The sequence below is a fragment of the Meriones unguiculatus genome, chromosome 17, assembly GCF_030254825.1.
Source record: "Meriones unguiculatus strain TT.TT164.6M chromosome 17, Bangor_MerUng_6.1, whole genome shotgun sequence".
Taxonomy (NCBI): Eukaryota; Metazoa; Chordata; class Mammalia; order Rodentia; family Muridae; genus Meriones; species Meriones unguiculatus.
Window position 1 is genome coordinate 383,494 of NC_083364.1, and position 21,746 is coordinate 405,239.

The following is a 21,746-nucleotide window of genomic DNA, read 5'->3' on the forward strand; positions in this document are numbered from 1 at the left end:
TTTTCATTCAAAGCCAAACATTTTTTCACCTTTGGGATAGCAACATCACTGATGCAGTGTTCTATTGTTCTCTATAAAATGATTACATAGATTTGGATGGCGCTGCCCCCTTCTGGAGAGATTTACCTCTTCATGCCTTCAGAAGTCCATCTTAACCCTGTTTCTATACTGATAATTTCTAAATTACACTAGCATTTGTTTTCCTTGAGTGAAACACTTGGCAGTGTTGGTCTACAGGAAAGACTTCTTGAAAAAATCTGGTATTTCTTCTTCTTTTTTTTTTCTGCAGATTTAGATGCCTCTTGCAATTTCCTTAAATTGTGGGTAGATACTTGTTAGTTATTGCTGGGTATCCATTGCTTTGAGATTAAAGTTATTCTGATCTCATTCTTAAATTAATGTCTGCCAAGATATCCACAGAGTGAATGCTGGGCTGCTCTTTGCATCTTAGTCCTTTGTTTATCTATGAAAAAAGAGCCCAATTATCTGAGGCCTTGCTCTCTGTCTTCAGTATCAGAGTGGCTTTGGTGATGAGTAATGTTGAACACATTTAGCCTTGATTCTCTTTTTTCCATTCATCATTTCTTCCATCTTCCCTTTCTTTCATTACATGCTTTCTTACTCTCTTTCTTTTGTTGTTGTTGTGATTTTATTATATATCCTATTATGTCACTAAGACTGTCAATCTGAGATAGCTCTATTAATGTGTCTATAGAAGTCAATTGAACTAAATGTCTTGGATTTTAACCCAGGTCGGCTATTAGAGCATCTAGTTCCTTTCTGTTTGAGAGCTATAAGGCAGTCTTATTCACTAATTGTTCATGCTCCCTGTAATAGTATTTTTGACTGTTGATTGACACCAGCTACACTCACGGACACTGCACAGGCATTTGCTTTTGTATTTGATGGCTGCTTTGCATGGGCCCCCTAAAACTGAGCCCAGCTGCTGAGAATATATAAACCAGCTTCTGCAGTGAGAACTGAACTGCATCAGACAGCAGGGGGAGCAAGATGAAGTCACAGACTCAGTTTCTCATAGCCTTGCTGCTTTGGGTGTCTGGTGAGAAGCTCAAAATATTATAATCTTTACAGAGTCACTTCCCTTGTAGATAAGAAACTTAGAGTCTGCCAGGCTCAATATTTTATATTTCAATAATAATGCTCTGACAACATGATAGTACAAATATATTAATTGACAAATTTCAACTGTTTTTACTGTCTGTGTTTGTATTCATATGCATGTTCATTGTGTATTCCTGATTGCAGGTGCCTGTGCAGACATTGTGATGACTCAGTCTCCATCCTCCCTGGCTGTGTCAGCAGGAGAGAAGGTCTCCATTAGCTGCAGGTCCAGTCAGAGCCTTTTATACAGCAAAGACCAAAAGAACTACTTGGTCTGGTTCCAGCAGAAACCAGAGCAATCCCCTAAACGGCTGATCTACTATGTATCCAATCTGGACACTGGGGTCCCTGATCGCTTCACAGGCAGTGGATCTGGGACAGATTTCACTCTCAGCATCAGCAGTGTGCAGGCTGAAGACCTGGCAGTTTATTACTGTCTGCAACATTACAAACATCCTCTCACAGTGCTTCAGTCTCCAACACAAACCTCCTTGAGTGTCTCACCAGCTGCCTGCACCACACACAGCCTTGGCCCTGTGCACTTCCTTCTTCTGCCTGATAGCAGGTGTGCCTGAAAATAAAATGGTGAACAGTTTGCAGCACCCAGTACACATTATGGGTTCAAAGTGTCTTATGTCTTTTGGTATGAAAATCCTTTATCTGAAAATGCAAAAAAAAAAAAAAAAAAAAAAGAATTCAGGACTATCTATCTTTGCCTTCTGTAGAACCTTGGGGACAGAAAGGAGGCCATTAGATTACAGTAAGAAATATGGAAGCTGATGTAGATGTTTTTAAACAACAAACTGCTGTTGGAACACAAGAAGAATGACAAAGATAATCAGGATTAGTAGTCTATAGAATTCCAGGGAGAGCAGACTAATGCAAATGGGCAAGACTTGACAAAGAACAAGATGCAAAAAAAGAGAGATACAACAGTTTGAAAATTGTGGAGAAGCCGCAGAAGAATAAGGCTGTTCAATCAGAGCCTCAGGAGCAGAGAGAAAACATCTGCCAAAAGATTGAGGAGAGATGTTTTGTGCTCAAATAGAGGAAATGCAAACTCCTGCCCTAGAACACTGGACTGCAACCATATCAGCCACTTACCTTTGCTGAATCCCATAATTCAGAGGTTTTATAAGAAAACTTCAGATGGAGAAACATGCTATAGGGATTGATTTTAGAGAGAGAGAAAAAAAAGGCTGAAGATGAAATCTGAAGCATCAATTTATGAATTTGAAAACTCCACAGAAGCATCAAAGATGACACATTGTGTCCCTCAAAAAATTGCACCTCATCAGAAGGAAATAAAGGAATTCCTTTTCCAAAGCTCAGTTAAATATATATATATATATATATATATATATATATATATATATATTTAATATATTTATATATTTTTTTTCTAGGAGGAGCCGGGGTAAAAGGATCAATTCTCACTTAGTTAGACAAAGGGGAAGGATGGTGGAAGAAGAAGAAAACAAGAAACAGGACAGGAGCCTACCACTGAGGGCTTCTGAAAGACTCTGCCTAGCAGTGAGTCAAAGCAGATGCTGAGACTCATAACCAAACTATGTGCATGTATTCATATAAAAGAAGAAGAGGTAGTCAGTAAGACCTGGAGAGTATAGGAGATCCACAAGGAAAGCAACAGTACCAAAATATCTGGGCTCAAGGGTATTTTCTGAGACTGATACTCCAACCTAGATATAACCTAGGTTATAACCTGGATATAACCTAGAACCCCTGCTCAGATGTAGCCCATAGCACCTCAGTATCCAAGTCGGTTCCCTAGTTGGGGGAAGAGGGATTGTCTTTGACATGAATGCAGTGGCTGGCTCTTTGACCACTGCCCTGAGGGAAGAGCAGCCTTGCTAGGCCACAGAGGAGATAATTTCAGCCAGTCCTGATGAGACATGATAAGCTAGGGTAGGATGGAAGGGGAGGAGGACCTCCCCTATCAGTGGACCTGGAGAGGGGATGGAGAGGAGATGAGGGAGAGAGGGTGGAACTGGGATGGAATGAGGGACTGGGCTACAGCTGGGATGCAAAGTGAATAAAATGTAATTAATGTAAAAAAATAAATATTAAAAATAAATAAATAATCTTCTAAAATGGACAAACTGAATTGCAAACTCATTACTTACGAAGTATCTATAAAACATTTCCATTAAGGCTGTTATGTTTTCAGGGTAGGGGCGGCTGAGGTGGCTGTAGGGTTTGTCACAGAATCATTCTATGTCTGTGTCTCAACTGTAAGTCAGTTGGGCACTGATCATGGACTTCCACATGGTTTGTGATGACAGTATATACAATAAACATCCATGTGAAATCTTGAGTCAGTACATGCCTTGGGCCTCAGCATGGTCTCCTGTACAGACCACAGACACCAACACTGCCCCCTGCCACAGTGTGGGCCACAGACACCATCAGAACCCTTGGCAGCAGCACAGTCCAAGAACATTAGCATGGCCTCCGGTGGCAGTGCAGAACAGTCAAGATAATCTATGGACATCCTCATGGATTCAGGTGAAGGATCATCTTTATGACCTTCTGCTGCAAAATTCCCAAATAAACAAGAAAGACATTATGGAAAAAGCCTCCCAAGATCAAGTTAATGAGCTGCAGGGTAAACAAGAATTCCTTCCAGTTTAATCAAGTTCAAGAAGAAATCCTACAGAAGCTGATTACTGAACTCTTGAAGAATTGAAAGAAGGAAAAACAAAACAGCCCCCTTCCAAAAAAAACATAAACAACAAATGAAACATTTCATGGGCACAAAAAGGAAAATTATGTGAATGAAGTATATATAAGCAACGAGAAAGAAGGAATTCCAGGTTATTGTAGGGCAAACATCCCAAGTAGTAGAAGCTGAGCAAAACAAGGAAAAGATGAGAAGTGGAAGAACCTTGTGCAGTTAAACAATTGGGAGTAGGACAAGTTACGCACATCATTAGACTTCACACTAGATGTTCTGCTGTAGATGCACTGATGGGCAGCATTGCCAGTTACTCTTGCAGATGAAGGGAAAACATCAGAGTTTTAATCCAAACTAGGATCTGAGTGACCTCATTGCAAGACAGATGACAAAATGACAGCATTTGAAGCATAAGGTTCCACCACACAGCAGTGTGCAAACACAGGGTAACAAGCCAGAATAAGCTGCCCTGAACCAACAAGGAAAAGAGCAAACATTGTGCTGTATTTTGCTGAAAACCATTAACTAATCACATTCAAGATGACTTATGAGCAGGCTCCAATGTGAGAAGACCATGACTAGCAGGGTTTGCTGCAAAAGGGCTGGCTCCCAGGCTACAGGGAAAGAAGAGAGATGCTCATCCTCAGACACATTTTATGGATTAAATGTGCCCATTCCATTTCCTGTTTGACAGAAAATCACCTATTTTTCATGAAACTGGTGGAGAAATGTAAGTCTCATGATGGGAACACTTCATTAAATGTCAGCTGATTCAGAGTAATATAGATGACACTGGTAATTTCTGTACAGTGAAGCTGCAAATTCTCCTGGGCTTATTGGACCTGATATAAATGAAAGGAATGGCACAGTTTAAGATATCTGATACTGTAGGCCAGGATGAAAGTCAAAATTTTTGGCAGCTCTAACATTATAAAAAATGTAAGATGTTTAACTTTTTCTGATGAAAAGGCAATATTATGTCCATTAGAAAAAGTAAAAAAATGCATAAAAATGGCTAATTTAATTTTATAATCCTAGTGTTTAAAATAGATAACAACTGTGCGATACAACTGTGAGATACAACTGGCTGCAGCCAGTTGGTTTTCAAGTGCCTCTCCCAGTCTGCCTTATAGCCCCTTTCTGGAGAGTGATCTGTCCATGAAGACACACAAGTGTTCTGCATTGAGTGCTCCTGGTCTTCCATGTGTAAGAGCCAGGTGATATGAGGACACCTGGTTGCTCTTAGAAGCATGATAAGAGCTGCATAAGGACATGGCAATTTTTAGCCACTTTAACAGGTAATAAGAATCTGTGGACTTAAATCTTTAGAATATATTTTACACTAAAAGCACATTTTGATATGGACTCCATTTCAATAGCCAGTGCCAATAAATGCAATTCTGAGCTTCGGGTAAGTGGCTATGGAAGTGTACCCTTTGACACTGGACCAGGATATAGATTCTGAGAAAATAGCTGGGACCGCATAGGAGTTGCTAGAGTAATCTGTGGTTGATTTGCAACCTACCAGAACAAAGTTAAGCAGTTTAGAAAGCAAAATTCAACCTTAGTTTTACATTTGAAAGTGTTAGGTTCATGATCCTGGTAGTAGACAAGAGGAGTGCCATGCACAGGGAAAGGGGGAGAGATCCCACCCTTTAGAGAAGGCAATAGGCAGGATAATTTAGGCTGTTGATTGTCAGGAGTACTTATCTGGAATCTGTTTCATAGTTCTTGCGAGGAGCCATGAAAATTTAGTTTGGCTATATAAGGTTAATTTGGCTGTAACTAATCTGAAAGCAGGGTCAGGTTGTGTTGGAGAGAATATAATTTGAGAAGCTCTCGTTGCATCAAGATAGTCTTTTATTTTTTTAAGTGTGTCCTGGTAGAATATTAAATTGAGATATTCTAAAACAATTGAAGATTGGGGAGGGTACTGACAGACAGTAAGTGGAACAGTTTTTAAGAGGTTTCTTTGGGAGCTGGAGTGGTGTGGACATGTTGAGAGCACTTGGCTCTTGTTCCTAAAGGGGGACTTAGATGGTCAAGGATATAAGTAGCCCTTAGAGAGGATAGGGCAGTGTTACTATGGTATTAGCAGAGAAACAGACCATGGTTAAGCAATGAATTTGAAGAAGAGGCAGAAAGAAAACTGTAGGAAGCATTTAAGTAGTTGAGGAGAGATTTTGTTGGATGACCTTGACCCAGGTGAGGGTTTAATCATGAATGTTTGTGTGTGTGTGTGTGTGTGTGTGTGTGTGTGTGACAAGGAGAGAGTGATGAAATGGCTTCCTTTGGTTACATCTTGTAATTGGGTGAGTAGGATTTATGATTTGTTTAGCATGTTTGATGTCTGAGAACACCTAGACAATTTAGGGGAGTCAGTTGCCAGTAGATGTCTGGCAATCATTTGGGCAGAGAAAAAGTAGGAGTGTGAGAATAAAGTAGGAGTGTGAGGTTTGTGTGGAATGGGTGATCTCAAGAGCACAGGAGCTTGAAGCTAAGGATGAATAATAGTAATGGAGGGGTCAGTCTGATGTGCCTGTCTGACAGGAAAGAGCTGCCATCCATATAAAAATTATAGCAGAAGTCGCTATGAAACCTTCTTCTGTGTGAAAGGGATGAGACAGGAGTTCTTTGAAAACTTTTGATCAGTGGTGGAGAGGGTCTGGGAAATGTTGAGGCAAAGAGTTTAACTGTGGAGAGATTAGGAGAAGGATAGGAAAGGAATATGACTGATGAGCCTTTCATAAGAGAAGTATGGAGAGATGAAATCTGAGAAAGTGGAAGGGGTGGTGGGGTCCTTTGTAATTCAAGAACTGAGAGAGAATGTGCCTTGAGTAGATTAGGAGAGGGGACCCTGGAGATTCTGTCTTTACCTTCAGCTTTAGCAGGTGTTGGGGGTGGAATACCATTAGGGAACCATAGCTGTTTGCTATATTTAGTGGTAAGCAGAGGAGCTGTGGCAAGGGTTGTAGACAAAAAGTTCAGCTGTAAACTGTGCTGTATAGAGTTGTGGAGAGGTAGGCAGCAGGAGCTAAGAGCAGCGCTTGTGTGGAAGTCTAATGTTGGAAAGTTTCTGTATAACTGGGATGCAGACAGCTGAAACAGAAAAGAGAATGTTTTCTGTTTGAGGAATTGTAGGTGCATGGGAAGTAAGTGGTGGTCCAAAAGTAACATGGTATAGGGAATATATCAGGAGTATGTAGAGATCTATGATTGTTGGTGTAATGTTCTTTTGAAATGTATATACCTTACCCTTGTTGATTCAAATGCTGATTTCTCCCCCCCCCCACTCTCTGGTTTCAATCTGGATATTGCATTGTGATACTTATTCTAAGTATCCTGTCCCAACTGTGTGTAAACAGGCCAAAATAAAGGCACTAGACACAATGTTGAGTGATGGGAGGAGCCAGAGGGAGGAAAGGAGTGGGAGGAGAGAGGGTGGGAGAGCAGAGCTTGGGAGAGAGCTAGGAGAGAGAGCTGGAGGAGAGATCTTGGAGCAATGTGGACAGATGGACTGAACCTAAGATAGCACTAAAAGTAAGTATAATGTGGGAAATCTAAGACTTAGGAAACTATGAGGGCTTGGAGGTTTAGGATGGAGAAACTATTGCCCAGCATTGTGTTCTAGTTTAACTAAATAAACCCAGTCTCTGTGTGGTGATTTGGTTATACAGCTGTTTAGGATTAAGAGCAGCATTACTAAAAGATAATTAATAGTAAATATTAATGACTGCCTACAACATGTGATGGAGGAGGCTGGCTGAGACTGTAGAGCTGGGGAGTGGAGATATGCAAGGTGCTTTTAATGTAAGGTGTCTAGTGTCTACGGGAAGTGTGAGAGAGAATCTTGAGATGGATGTCTTCAGGAAAGGAGAATTGTGCTTTGGATGGTGAGAGACAGAAATCTCTGGAAATGAGAAAGTTGAGGAGTGAGGTCAGATTAGCTATTAGAGAAAGAGGGAGTATAAAGAAGGAGGTTATCTATATACTGAAGCAGGTGGGAGGAAAAGGGAGAAGGCAGGCCAAGTCCATAGTAATGCTTGGCCAAAAGAATGGGGACTGTCTCTAAATCCCTGCTAGGCCACAGAGGAGGACTTTGCAGCCAGTCCTGAAGATACCTGATAAAACAGGGTCAAATGAAAGGGGAGAATGTCCTCCCCTATCAGTTAACTTGGAAAGGGGTGGGGAGGAGATGAGGGACGGAGGGTGGGGTTGGAAGGGAATGAGGGAGCAGCATACAGCTGAGATACAGAGTTAATGAAATGTAAGTAATAATAAAAATAAATAAACAGAGAAATAATAACCCATTTATCCTTTTCTCTCGATCTTGGTGATATAATTGACATGCCCCAGATTACCTACATGTCCATTTCTGAAATCCTAAATACAAAGGATATGAGAGATTTATGTCTGTAAGGGAGACTTTTCAACTAAAATGTAATTGAAAAAAATAAAAAATAAAAAAACAAACAAACAAACAAACAAACAAAACAAAACAAAAAATGACAGTCTATAGACAGAGAAAAGTTCTTCACCAACCCAACATCAGACTAAAGGCTAATATCCAGAATATATAAAAAAAAAACTCGAGAAATTAGACACCAATAAACTAAATAATCCAATTACAAGTGAGGTACATAACTAAACAGAGAATTCTCAGCAGATAATATAGAATGGTGGAAAAACAAAGAAATTCTCAACATCCTTAGTCATCAGGCAAATGCAAATCTAAACTACCTTGAGAATCAATACATATGACAATGGCTAAGATAAAATACTCAAGTCACAGCACATGATGGAAAGAATATGGAGAAAGGGGAACCCTCCTCCATTGCTGGTGGGATGCAAAGTTGTACATCCACTTTGGAAATCAATCTGGCACTTTCTCAGAATATGGGGAAGAGTGCCTCTTCAAGATCAGGCTGTAATGCTCCTTAGCATAAACACAGTAGATGCTCTACCGTTCAACAAGGACATTTGCTCAACTATGTTCATTGCAGGTTTATTTGTGGTAGCCCGAATCTGGCAACAAGTTAGATGTCCCTCACCCTGGGAATGGATACAGAAATTGTGGCACATTTACACAATGGGGTACTACACAGCTATTAAAAACAAGGAAATCATGAAAACTGTAGGCAAATGGATGTGTGAGATAACCCAGAAGCACAAAGAATTTTTTTTAACATTTTAATTCTGAGGGATGAAAGTGCTCCTGTACCCCATCTATTTTACAGCAGTGCTGTGACATGATAGCTCAGAATAATTGCACATGATGATTCCATAATGTCATCCAGGAAATCACTGTGATACACTTAAAATACTCTACGGAATTCTTTGCTATCCCAACTGCCATAGGGTAACACAAGTGCAGGTGTCCTTTGAGCAGTAAGTCAAGCTGTTCTGAGCTGATTTGCACGTTGAGACATTAGCCACAGTGTATGTTCTTCAAAGCATCTTTACAGGCAGCTTTTCAATGTCCAAGAAGCAGCCTCCAGTCCAGCTCTCAGAGATGAGGTCAGCTGCTCTCCTGCTGCAGGGACTGCTGATGGCAGTGAGGACCAGGCAGATGTGAGTGGCCTGCACTGCCCCCGAAGGCTGTGATGTTTGGACCCATGGTGCCACTAAGGGCCAAGCTGAGAATTTTTCTTTCAAGGTCTGTGAAGAATTGAGTTGGTAATTTGATGGGAATTGCATTGAATCTGTAGATTGCTTTTGGTAAGATGGCCATTTTTACTATGTTAATCCTTTTGAGCTGTGAGCATGGAAGATCTTTCCATTTTCTGATATCTTGTTCTATTTGTTTCTTCACATACTTGAAGATTCTTTCATACAAGTCCATGTGGACCTCTGAGTGAGGGGAGCAGGGGCTGCCTCTATCATGAACTCAGTTCACTGCTCTCTCTGATCATTGCCCCTGTGGATGCAGCCTTGCCAGGCCACAGAGAAAGAGGATCCAAGCAGTCCTGATGAGACTTAACAAGCTATGGGCAGAAGGCAATGATGGAGAACTCCCCCTTTCAGTGGACTACAGGAAGGGGATAAGGGGAAGAGAGAGGAAAGGTGAGAGTTTAGGGATGGGGCCTTAATCTGGATATGTAATGAAACAATTGTGAATAAAAACAATAACAAAATTTATCAAGATTAAAATATTATTGCTTGATTTTTAAAAAGGCTGTGAACTCCCTTCTGGATAATTTTTTTTTTTTAAATCTAGTTAACTATGCAGGCGAGACCATCACAACCCAATTTAAATGCTGCTGATTTCTAAATTACCCAAGAAGATGAATTTCTGAAATTAAAACAGGCTAGCCAATGTTGGTCTACAGGGATGATTTCATGGGGAAGTCTGGTTTGTTTCATTCCCTTCCATTGTTTCAGTTTAGAGCTCTCTTTCAATTCCACAAAGTTGTGGGGGAAATACTTGTTAGTTTTTGCTGGGTTAACCTTTTCTGTGAGATTAAAGCTTCTCTGGTCACGGGATTAAACTAATATGTTTTAGAGTTTCCACAGAATGAATTTTTGGGTTCTCTTTTTCTTTTCTTTTTATTATCATTTATTAAAATTTATTCACTTTGTATCCTAGATGTGGCCTCCTCCCTCTTCTCCTCCCAATCCTACTCTCCTTCCTTCTTTTCTCCCTATATCCCTCCCCTAATCTACTGATAGGGGAGTTTCTCCTTCCCTTCTATCTTACCCTAGCCTACCGTGTCACTTCAAGACTGGTTGCATTATCTTCCTCTCTTGATGGGCAAGGCTGCATGCCCCAGCGGGAGGTAATCAGAGAGCCTGCCACTGAGTTCATGCAGAGAAAGTCCCTGCTCCCCTTACTAGGAACCACACTTGGAGACTGAGTCTATGAACAACATCTGAGCCAGAGTTTTAGCCCCTCTGTATGCATTGTCCTTGGTTGGGGTACCATTTTCGTTAGGTTCCCAAGAGCTCAGTTTTTATGGCTCTAATGGTCTTCTTATGGAGCTCCTGTCCCCTAAATGTCTTTCTATCTCTCCCTTCTTTCATAAGATTCCCCACACTCTGCCCAAAGTTTGGTTATGAGTCTCAGCCTCTGAATCAATACCTTGATCAGTACAGTCTTTCAGAGTCCCTCTGTAATAGGACCCTGTCCTGTTCTCTGCCTTCTCCTGCTTCTGATGTCTATCACATTTTCTTTCTGAATGAGGATTGAGAATCTTCCCTAGGGTCTTCCTTGTCAAGGAAGAAATAAAAAAAGAAGTTAGAGACTTCCTAAACTTCAATGAAAATGAAGGCACAACTTGGCTTCTCTTTTTATCTGAGCCCCATGTGTAGCCTGGAAACAGAAGCTCACTTGTCTGAGCCACTGTTCCTTGTGCTCAGTATGAGTGGCTTTGCAGGTGGAAGACAATGAACAAAATTAGCACCAATTTCCTGTGTTTTGCATTTCTTCTTTCCTCACCTCTGCCCTTACTTTCTTTTATTGCATGTTTTCCTAGTCTGTGCTTCTTCTGCTGTTGTTATGATTTCTTGAATACATCATTTCCCTAGGACTGTTAATCTGAGATAACTCCCCTAAAGTTTCTGAAAAGGTCAACTGCTGTCTTGGACTTTTACCCAAAACTTCTTTTTGAGCACCAAATACAATTCTTCTTGAGAGCTGCTAACTGCTCACATTCTGTGATGCTCATGCTCTCTCTGATAGCATTTTTAGTTATTGATTGTCTCCACCCACTCTCACACATACACAGCCATGCTGCCAGGACATGTGCTTTTGTATTTGCTGAGTGCTTTGCATGGGCTTCTCCAGCACAGCACAGCTGCTCAGAATTTATAAAGCAGGCCTTTTTCGTGTGAACTGATCAATATCAGACAGTCAGAGGAGCAAGATGGAGTCACAGACCCAGGTCCTCATATTGGTGCTGTTCTGGGTGTCTGCTGAGAAATTCAAAAGTGTTATTTTCATTTCATGGTCACATCTTTGTATGGAAGAAATTTACACATTTGTACCAGGGTGTAGATTTCTTACATAATTTCTTAATAATATGATAAGGACATTTAAATAACAAATTTCATAATTTCTCTTTATTTTTTTCTTTCCTTCTCTCATATATATATATATATATATATATATATATATATATATATATGGTTTCTCTGTTTAACTGAACCCTGGCTGTCCTGGACTTGCTTTATTGACCAAGCTAGCTTCTAACCTAACTCACAGAAAACTGCCTGCCTCTGTATCCTGAGTGTTGGGATTAAGTAACAAATTTCAATCCTCGTATCATACTCTGTTTTTGTGTATGTATTCATTTTCAATATCTGCTCATTATTGAAGATACCAGTGCGAACATCGTTATGACCCAGTTTCCATCCTCCCTGGATGTGTCAGCAGAAGAGAAGGTCACCATCAGTTGAACGTCCAGTCTGAGTGTTTAAGCATCAGAAACCAACCAACCAACCAAACAAACAAACAAAACCTACTTGGCCAAGTACCAGCAGAAACCAGGGCAATCCTCTAAGCTGCTGATCTACTGGGCATCCACTCGGCACACTGGGGTCCCTGATTGCTTCACAGGCAGTGGACCTGGGACGGATTTCACTCTCAGCATCAGCAGTGTGCAAGTTGAATACCTGGCAGTTTATTGCTGACTTATCAGGACTGGCTGCATTCTCTTCCTCTGTGGCCCAGAAAGGCTGTGCCCCCCTCAGGAAAGGTGATCAAAGAGCAGGCCACTGAGTTCAAGTCAGAGACAGTCCCTGTTCCCCTCACTAAGGACCACACTTGGATACTGAGCTGCCATGGGATATATCTGTTCAGGGGTTCTAGATTATCTCTATGAATGGTTCTTGGATGGAGTATCAATCTCAGAAAAGATCCCTTTCGTCAGATTTATTTTTCTATACTTGTGGAGGTCCTGTCCCTTCCAGGTCTTTCTATCTTCCACTTCTTTCATAAGATTCCCTGCACTCTGCCCCAAAGTTTGGCTATGAGTCTCAGCCTCTGCTTTGATACCCTGCAGGATTGAGTCTTTCAGAGGCCCTCTGTGGTAGGCTCCTCTCCTGTTCCCTGTTTTCTCACTCTTCTGAATATCCATCCCATTTGCCTTTCTGAATGAGTATAGATCATCCTACCCAGAGTCATCCTTCTTGATTAGCTTCTTTAGCTATACAGATTTTACTATGATTATCCTATATTATATGTCTAATATCCACTTAGAAGTGATTAGTGAGTATATACCATGTCTTTCTTTCTTCTTCTGGGATACCTCACTCAAGATGATCTTTTCTAATTCCCACCATTTGAATGCAAATTTTATGATTTCCTTATTTTTAATTGCTGAATAGTATTCCATTCTGTAAATGTACCACAATTTCTGTATCCATTCCTCAACTGAGGGACATCTGGGTTGTCTCCAGACTATTACAAATAGGCTATTACAAATAAAGCAGCTATGAAAGTGATTGAGCAATTGTCCTTTTTTTATACTTGATCATCTTTTTTATATATGCCTAAGAGTGGTATAGCTGGATCTTGAGGTAGCACTATTCCTAATTGTCTGAAAAAGTGTCAGATTAATGTTCAAAGTGGTTGTATCAGTTAACATTCCTACCAGCAATGGAGGAAGGCTTCCTTTTCTCCACATCCTCTCCAGCATGTGTTGTCAATTGAATTTTTGATCTTAGCTATTTTGATTGGTGTAAGATGAAATCTACATTCATTTTGATTTCCATGTCTCTGATAGCTAAGGATGTTAAGCATATCTTTCATCATTTCTCCTAAACTTGATATTCCTGTATTGAAAATTCTTGGTTTAGTTCTGTATCCCAATTTTTAAATGACTCCAGAACACGTAAAAACCCGCTTGCAACGAAATGACTCCAGAGCACTTAAAAACCCGCTTACAACGAAATGCCTTCAGAGCACTTAAAAACCCGCTTGCAACGAAATGACTCCAGAGCACTTAAAAACCCGCTTGCAACGAAATGACTCCAGAGCACTTAAAAACCCGCTTACAACGAAATGCCTTCAGAGCACTTAAAAACCCGCTTGCAACGAACTGACTCCAGAACACTTAAAAACCCGCTTGCAACGAAATGACTCCAGAGCACTTAAAAAACCCGCTTCCAGTGAAATGTCTGAGAAGTATGAAAAGACCCGCTTGCAACGAAATGACTCCAGAGCACGTAAAAACCCGCTTGCAACGAAATGAATCCAGAGCACTTAAAAACCCGCTTACAACGAAATGCCTTCAGAGCATTTAAAAACCCGCTTGCAACGAAATGACTCCAGAACACTTAAAAACCCGTTTGGAACAAATGACTCCAGAACACTTAAAAACCCGCTAGCAACGAAATGACTCCAGAACACTTAAAAACCCGCTTGCAACAAAATGACTCCAGAGTACTTAAAAACCCGCTTGCAACGAAATGACTCCAGAGCACTTAAAAAACCGCTGGCAACGAAATGACTCCAGAGCACTTAAAAACCAGCTTGCAACGAAATGACTCCAGAGTACTTAAAAACCCGCTTACAACGAAATGACTCCAGAGCACTTAAAAAACCCGCTTCCAGTGAAATGTCTGAGAAGTATGTAAAAACCCGCTTGCAACAAAATGACTCCAGAGCACTTAAAAAACTCGCTTCCAGTTAAATGTCAGAGAAGTATGTAAAAACCCGCTTGCCACGAAATGACTCCAGAGCATGTAAAAACCCGCTTGCAACGAAATGACTCCAGAGTACTTAAAAACCGGCTTGCAACGAAATGCCTACAGAGCACTTAAAAAACCCGCTTCCAGTGAAATGTCTGAGAAGTATGTAAAAACCCGCTTGCAACGAAATGACTCCAGAACATGTAAAAAACCCGCTTGCAACGAAATGACTCCAGAGCACGTAAAAACCCGCCTACAACGAAATGCCTTCAGAGCACTTAAAAACCCGCTTGCAACGAAATGACTCCAGAGCACTTAAAAACCCGCTTGCAACGAAATGACTCCAGAGCCCTTAAAAACCCGCTTGCAAAGAAATGACTCCAGAGCACTTAAAAACCCGCTTGCAACGAAATGACTCCAGAGCACTTAAAAAACCTGCTTCCAGTTAAATGTCAGAGAAGTATGTAAAAACCCGCTTGCAACGAAATGACTCCAGAGCACGTAAAAACCCGCTTGCAACGAAATGACTCCAGAGTACTTATAAACCAGCTTGCAACGAAATGCCTCCAGAGCACTTAAAAAACCCGCTTCCAGTGAAATGTCTGAGAAGTATGTAAAAACCCGCTTGCAACGAAATGACTCCAGAACACGTAAAAACCCGCTTGCAACGAAATAACTCCAGAGCACTTAAAAACCCGCTTGCAACGAAATGACTCCAGAGCACTTAAAAACCCGCTTACAAAGAAATGCCTTCAGAGCACTTAAAAACCCGATTGCAACGAAATTACTCCAGAGCACTTAAAAACCCGCTTGCAACGAAAAGACTCCAGAGCACTTAAAAACCCGCTTGCAACGAAATGACTCCAGAGCACTTAAAAACCAGCTTGCAACGAAATGACTCCAGAGCACGTAAAAACCTGCTTGCAACGAAATGACTCCAGAGCACTTAAAAACCCACTTGCAACGAAATGACTCCAGAACACTTAAAAACCCGCTTGCAACGAAATGACTCCAGAGTACTTAACAACCCGATTGCAACGAAATGACTCCAGAGCACTTAAAAATCCCGCTTCCAGTGAAATGTCTGAGAAGTATGTAAAAACCCGCTTGCAACGAAATGACTCCAGAGCACGTAAAAACCCGCCTACAACGAAATGCCTTCAGAGCACTTAAAAACCCGCTTGCAACGAAATGACTCCAGAGCACTTAAAAACCCGCTTGCAACGAAATGACTCCAGAGCCCTTAAAAACGCGCTTGCAACGAAATGACTCCAGAGCACTTAAAAAACCTGCTTCCAGTTAAATGTCAGAGAAGTATGTAAAAACCCGCTTGCAACGAAATGACTCCAGAGCACGTAAAAACCCGCTTGCAACGAAATGACTCCAGAGTACTTATAAACCAGCTTGCAACGAAATGCCTCCAGAGCACTTAAAAAATCCGCTTCCAGTGAAATGTCTGAGAAGTATGTAAAAACCCGCTTGCAACGAAATGACTCCAGAACACGTAAAAACCCGCTTGCAATGAAATGACTCCAGAGCACTTAAAAACCCGCTTGCAACGAAATGACTCCAGAGCACTTAAAAACCCGCTTACAAAGAAATGCCTTCAGAGCACTTAAAAACCCGCTTGCAACGAAATTACTCCAGAGCACTTAAAAACCCGCTTGCAACAAAAAGACTCCAGAGCACTTAAAAACCCGCTTGCAACGAAATGACTCCAGAGCACTTAAAAACCCGCTTGCAACGAAATGACTCCAGAGCACTTAAAAACCAGATTGCAACGAAATGACTCCAGAGCACGTAAAAACCCGCTTGCAACGAAATGACTCCAGAGCACTTAAAAACCCACTTGCAACGAAATGACTCCAGAACACTTAAAAACCCGCTTGCAACGAAATGACTCCAGAGTACTTAACAACCCGCTTGCAACGAAATGACTCCAGAGCACTTAAAAATCCCGCTTCCAGTGAAATGTCTGAGAAGTATGTAAAAATCCGCTTGCAACGAAATGACTCCAGAGCACGTAAAAACCCGCCTACAACGAAATGCCTTCAGAGCACTTAAAAACCCGCTTGCAACGAAATGACTCCAGAGCACTTAAAAACCCGCTTGCAACGAAATGACTCCAGAGCCCTTAAAAACCCGCTTGCAAAGAAATGACTCCAGAGCACTTAAAAACCCGCTTGCAACGAAATGACTCCAGAGCACTTAAAAACCCGCTTGCAACGAAAAGACTCCAGAGCACTTAAAAACCCGCTTGCAACGAAATGACTCCAGAGCACTTAAAAACCCGCTTAGAACGAAATGACTCCAGAGCACTTAAAAACCAGCTTGCAACGAAATGACTCCAGAGCACGTAAAAACCCGCTTGCAATGAAATGACTCCAGAGCACTTAAAAACCCACTTGCAACGAAATGACTCCAGAACACTTAAAAACCCGCTTGCAACGAAATGAATCCAGAGTACTTAACAACCCGCTTGCAACGAAATGACTCCAGAGCACTTAAAAAACTCGCTTCCAGTTAAATGTCAGAGAAATATGTAAAAACCCGCTTGCCACTAAATGACTCCAGAGCATGTAAAAACCCGCTTGCAACGAAATGACTCCAGAGTACTTAAAAACCCGCTTGCAACGAAATGCCTACAGAGCACTTAAAAAACTCGCTTCCAGTGAAATGTCTGAGAAGTATGTAAAAACCCGCTTGCAATGAAATGACTCCAGAGCACTTAAAAACCCGCTTACAACGAAATGCCTTCAGAGCACTTAAAAACCCGCTTGCAAAGAAATGACTCCAGAGTACTTAAAAACCCGCTTGCAACGAAATGACTCCAGAGCACTTAAAAACCCGCTTGCAACGAAATGACTCCAGAGCACTTAAAAACCCGCTTGCAACGAAATGACTCCAGAGCCCTTAAAAACCAGCTTGCAAAGAAATGACTCCAGAGCACTTAAAAACCCGCTTGCAACGAAATGACTCCAGAGCACTTAAAAACCCGCTTGTGACGAAATGACTCCAGAGCACTTAAAAACCCGCTTACAAAGAAATGCCTTCAGAGCACTTAAAAACCCGCTTAGAACGAAATGACTCCAGAGCACTTAAAAACCCGCTTGCGACGAAAAGACTCCAGAGCACTTAAAAACCCGCTTACAAAGAAATGCCTTCAGAGCACTTAAAAACCCGCTTGCAACGAAATGACTCCAGAGCACTTAAAAACCCGCTTGCAACAAAAAGACTCCAGAGCACTTAAAAACCCGCTTGCAACGAAATGACTCCAGAGCACTTAAAAACCCGCTTGCAACGAAATGACTCCAGAGCACTTAAAAACCAGCTTGCAACGAAATGACTCCAGAGCACGTAAAAACCCGCTTGCAACGAAATGACTCCAGAGCACTTAAAAACCCGCTTGCAACGAAATGACTCCAAAGTACTTAACAACCCGCTTGCAACGAAATGACTCCAGAGCACTTAAAAATCCCGCTTCCAGTGAATTGTCTGAGAAGTATGTAAAAACCCGCTTGCAACGAAATGACTCCAGAGCACTTAAAAAACTCGCTTCCAGTTAAATGTCAGAGAAGTATGTAAAAACCTGCTTGCAACGAAATGACTCCAGAGCATGTAAAAACCCGCTTGCAATGAAATGACTCCAGAGTACTTAAAAACCCGCTTGCAACGAAATGCCTACAGAGCACTTAAAAAACTCGCTTCCAGTGAAATGTCTGAGAAGTATGTAAAAACCCGCTTGCAATGAAATGACTCCAGAGCACTTAAAAACCCGCTTACAACGAAATGCCTTCAGAGCACTTAAAAAACCGCTTGCAAAGAAATGACTCCAGAGTACTTAAAAACCCGCTTGCAACGAAATGACTCCAGAGCACTTAAAAACCCGCTTGCAACGAAATGACTCCAGAGCACTTAAAAACCCGCTTGCAACGAAATGACTCCAGAGCCCTTAAAAACCCGCTTGCAAAGAAATGACTCCAGAGCACTTAAAAACCCGCTTGCAACGAAATGACTCCAGAGCACTTAAAAACCCGCTTGCGACGAAATGACTCCAGAGCACTTAAAAACCCGCTTACAAAGAAATGCCTTCAGAGCACTTAAAAACCCGCTTAGAACGAAATGACTCCAGAGCACTGAAAAACCCGCTTGCAACGAAAAGTCTCCAGAGCACTTAAAAACCCGCTTACAAAGAAATGCCTTCAGAGCACTTAAAAACCCGCTTGCAACGAAATGACTCCAGAGCACTTAAAAACCCGCTTACAACGAAAAGACTCCAGAGCACTTAAAAACCCGCTTGCAACGAAATGACTCCAGAGCACTTAAAAACCCGCTTGCAACGAAATGACTCCAGAGCACTTAAAAACCAGCTTGCAACGAAATGACTCCAGAGCACGTAAAAACCCGCTTGCAACGAAATGACTCCAGAGCACTTAAAAACCCACTTGCAACGAAATGACTCCAGAACACTTAACAACCCGCTTGCAACGAAATGACTCCAGAGCACTTAAAAATCCCGCTTCCAGTGAAATGTCTGAGAAGTATGTAAAAACCCGCTTGCAACGAAATGACTCCAGAGCACTTAAAAACCCGCTTGCAACGAAAAGACTCCAGAGCACTTAAAAACCCGCTTGCAACGAAATGCCTTCAGAGCACTTAAAAACCCGCTTGCAACGAAATGACTCCAGAGCACTTAAAAACCCACTTGCAACGAAATGACTCCAGAACACTTAAAAACCCGCTTGCAACGAAATGACTCCAGAGTACTTAACAACCCGCTTGCAACGAAATGACTCCAGAGCACTTAAAAATCCCGCTTCCAGTGAAATGTCTGAGAAGTATGTAAAAACCCGCTTGCAACGAAATGACTCCAGAGCACTTAAAAAACTCGCTTCCAGTTAAATGTCAGAGAAGTATGTAAAAACCCGCTTGCAACGAAATGACTCCAGAGCACGTAAAAACCCGCTTGCAACGAAATGACTCCAGAGTACTTATAAACCCGCTTGCAATGAAATGCCTCCAGAGCACTTAAAAAACCCGCTTCCAGTGAAATGTCTGAGAAGTTGTAAAAACCCGATTGCAACGAAATGACTCCAGAACACGTAAAAACCCGCTTACAACGAAATGACTCCAGAGCACTTAAAAACCCGCTTGCAAAGAAATGACTCCAGAGCACTTAAAAAACCTGCTTCCAGTTAAATGTCAGAGAAGTATGTAAAAACCCGCTTGCAACGAAATGACTCCAGAGCACTTAAAAACCCGCTTGCAACGAAATGACTCCAGAGTACTTATAAACCCGCTTGCAATGAAATGCCTCCAGAGCAATTAAAAAACCCGCTTCCAGTGAAATGTCTGAGAAGTTGTAAAAACCCGATTGCAACGAAATGACTCCAGAACACGTAAAACCCGCTTGCAACGAAATGACTCCAGAGCGCTTAAAAACCCGCTTGCGACGAAATGACTCCAGAGCACTTAAAAACCCGCTTACAAAGAAATGCCTTCAGAGCACTTAAAAACCCGCTTAGAACGAAATGAGTCCAGAGCACTTAAAAACCCGCTTGCAACGAAAAGACTCCAGAGCACTTAAAAACCCGCTTACAAAGAAATGCCTTCAGAGCACTTAAAAACCCGCTTGCAACGAAATGACTCCAGAGCACTTAAAAACCCGCTTACAACGAAAAGACTCCAGAGCACTTAAAAACCCGCTTGCAACGAAATGACTCCAGAGCACTTAAAAACCCGCTTGCAACGAAATGACTCCAGAGCACTTAAAAACCAGCTTGCAACGAAATGACTCCAGAGCACGTAAAAACCCGCTTGCAACGAAATGACTCCAGAGCACTTAAAAACCCACTTGCAACGAAATGACTCCAGAACACTTAACAACCCGCTTGCAACGAAATGACTCCAGAGCACTTAAAAATCCCGCTTCCAGTGAAATGTCTGAGAAGTATGTAAAAACCCGCTTGCAACGAAATGACTCCAGTGCACTTAAAAAACTCGCTTCCAGTTAAATGTCAGAGAAGTATGTAAAAACCCGCTTGCAACGAAATGACTCCAGAGCATGTAAAAACCCGCTTGCAACGAAATGACTCCAGAGTACTTAAAAACCCGCTTGCAACGAAATGCCTACAGAGCACTTAAAAACTCGCTTCCAGTGAAATGTCTGAGAAGTATGTAAAAACCCGCTTGCAATGAAATGACTCCAGAGCACTTAAAAACCCGCTTTCAACGAAATGCCTTCAGAGCACTTAAAAACCCGCTTGCAAAGAAATGACTCCAGAGTACTTAAAAACCCGCTTGCAACGAAAAGACTCCAGAGCACTTAAAAACCCGCTTGCAACCAAATGACTCCAGAGCACTTAAAAACCCGCTTGCAACGAAATGACTCCAGAGCACTTAAAAACCAGCTTGCAACGAAATGACTCCAGAGCACGTAAAAACCCGCTTGCAACGAAATGACTCCAGAGCACTTAAAAACCCACTTGCAACGAAATGACTCCAGAACACTTAAAAACCCGCTTGCAACGAAATGAATCCAGAGTACTTAACAACCCGCTTGCAACGAAATGACTCCAGAGCACTTAAAAAACTCGCTTCCAGGTAATGTCAGAGAAGTATGTAAAAACCCGCTTGCAACTAAATGACTCCAGAGCATGTAAAAACCCGCTTGCAACGAAATGACTCCAGAGTACTTAAAAACCCGCTTGCAACGAAATGCCTACAGAGCACTTAAAAAACTCGCTTCCAGTGAAATGTCTGAGAAGTATGTAAAAACCCGCTTGCAATGAAATGACTCCAGAGCACTTAAAAACCCGCTTACAACGAAATGCCTTCAGAGCACTTAAAAACCCGCTTGCAAAGAAATGACTCCAGAGTACTTAAAAACCTGCTTGCAACGAAATGACTCCAGAGCACTTAAAAACCCGCTTGCAACGAAATGACTCCAGAGCACTTAAAAACCCGCTTGCAACGAAATGACTCCAGAGCCCTTAAAAACCCGCTTGCAAAGAAATGACTCCAGAGCACTTAAAAACCCGCTTGCAACGAAATGACTCCAGAGCACTTAAAAACCCGCTTGTGACGAAATGACTCCAGAGCACTTAAAAACCCGCTTACAAAGAAATGCCTTCAGAGCACTTAAAAACCCGCTTAGAACGAAATGACTCCAGAGCACTTAAAAACCCGCTTGCGACGAAAAGACACCAGAGCACTTAAAAACCCGCTTACAAAGAAATGCCTTCAGAGCACTTAAAAACCCGCTTGCAACGAAATGACTCCAGAGCACTTAAAAACCCGC

The 21,746-nt window shown here is 41.8% G+C and overlaps 1 gene segment (V, D, J or C); it reads left to right on the forward strand.

The window, feature by feature from the left end:
• The first annotated feature begins 1,011 nt into the window (after positions 1-1,011).
• Positions 1,012-12,211, forward strand: LOC110543572 (immunoglobulin kappa variable 4-1-like). The segment is given in 4 exon segments: positions 1,012-1,060; positions 1,267-1,586; positions 3,649-3,748; positions 12,132-12,211. Coding segments are annotated over 4 exon segments (549 nt in total).
• The last annotated feature ends 9,535 nt before the right edge of the window (positions 12,212-21,746 follow it).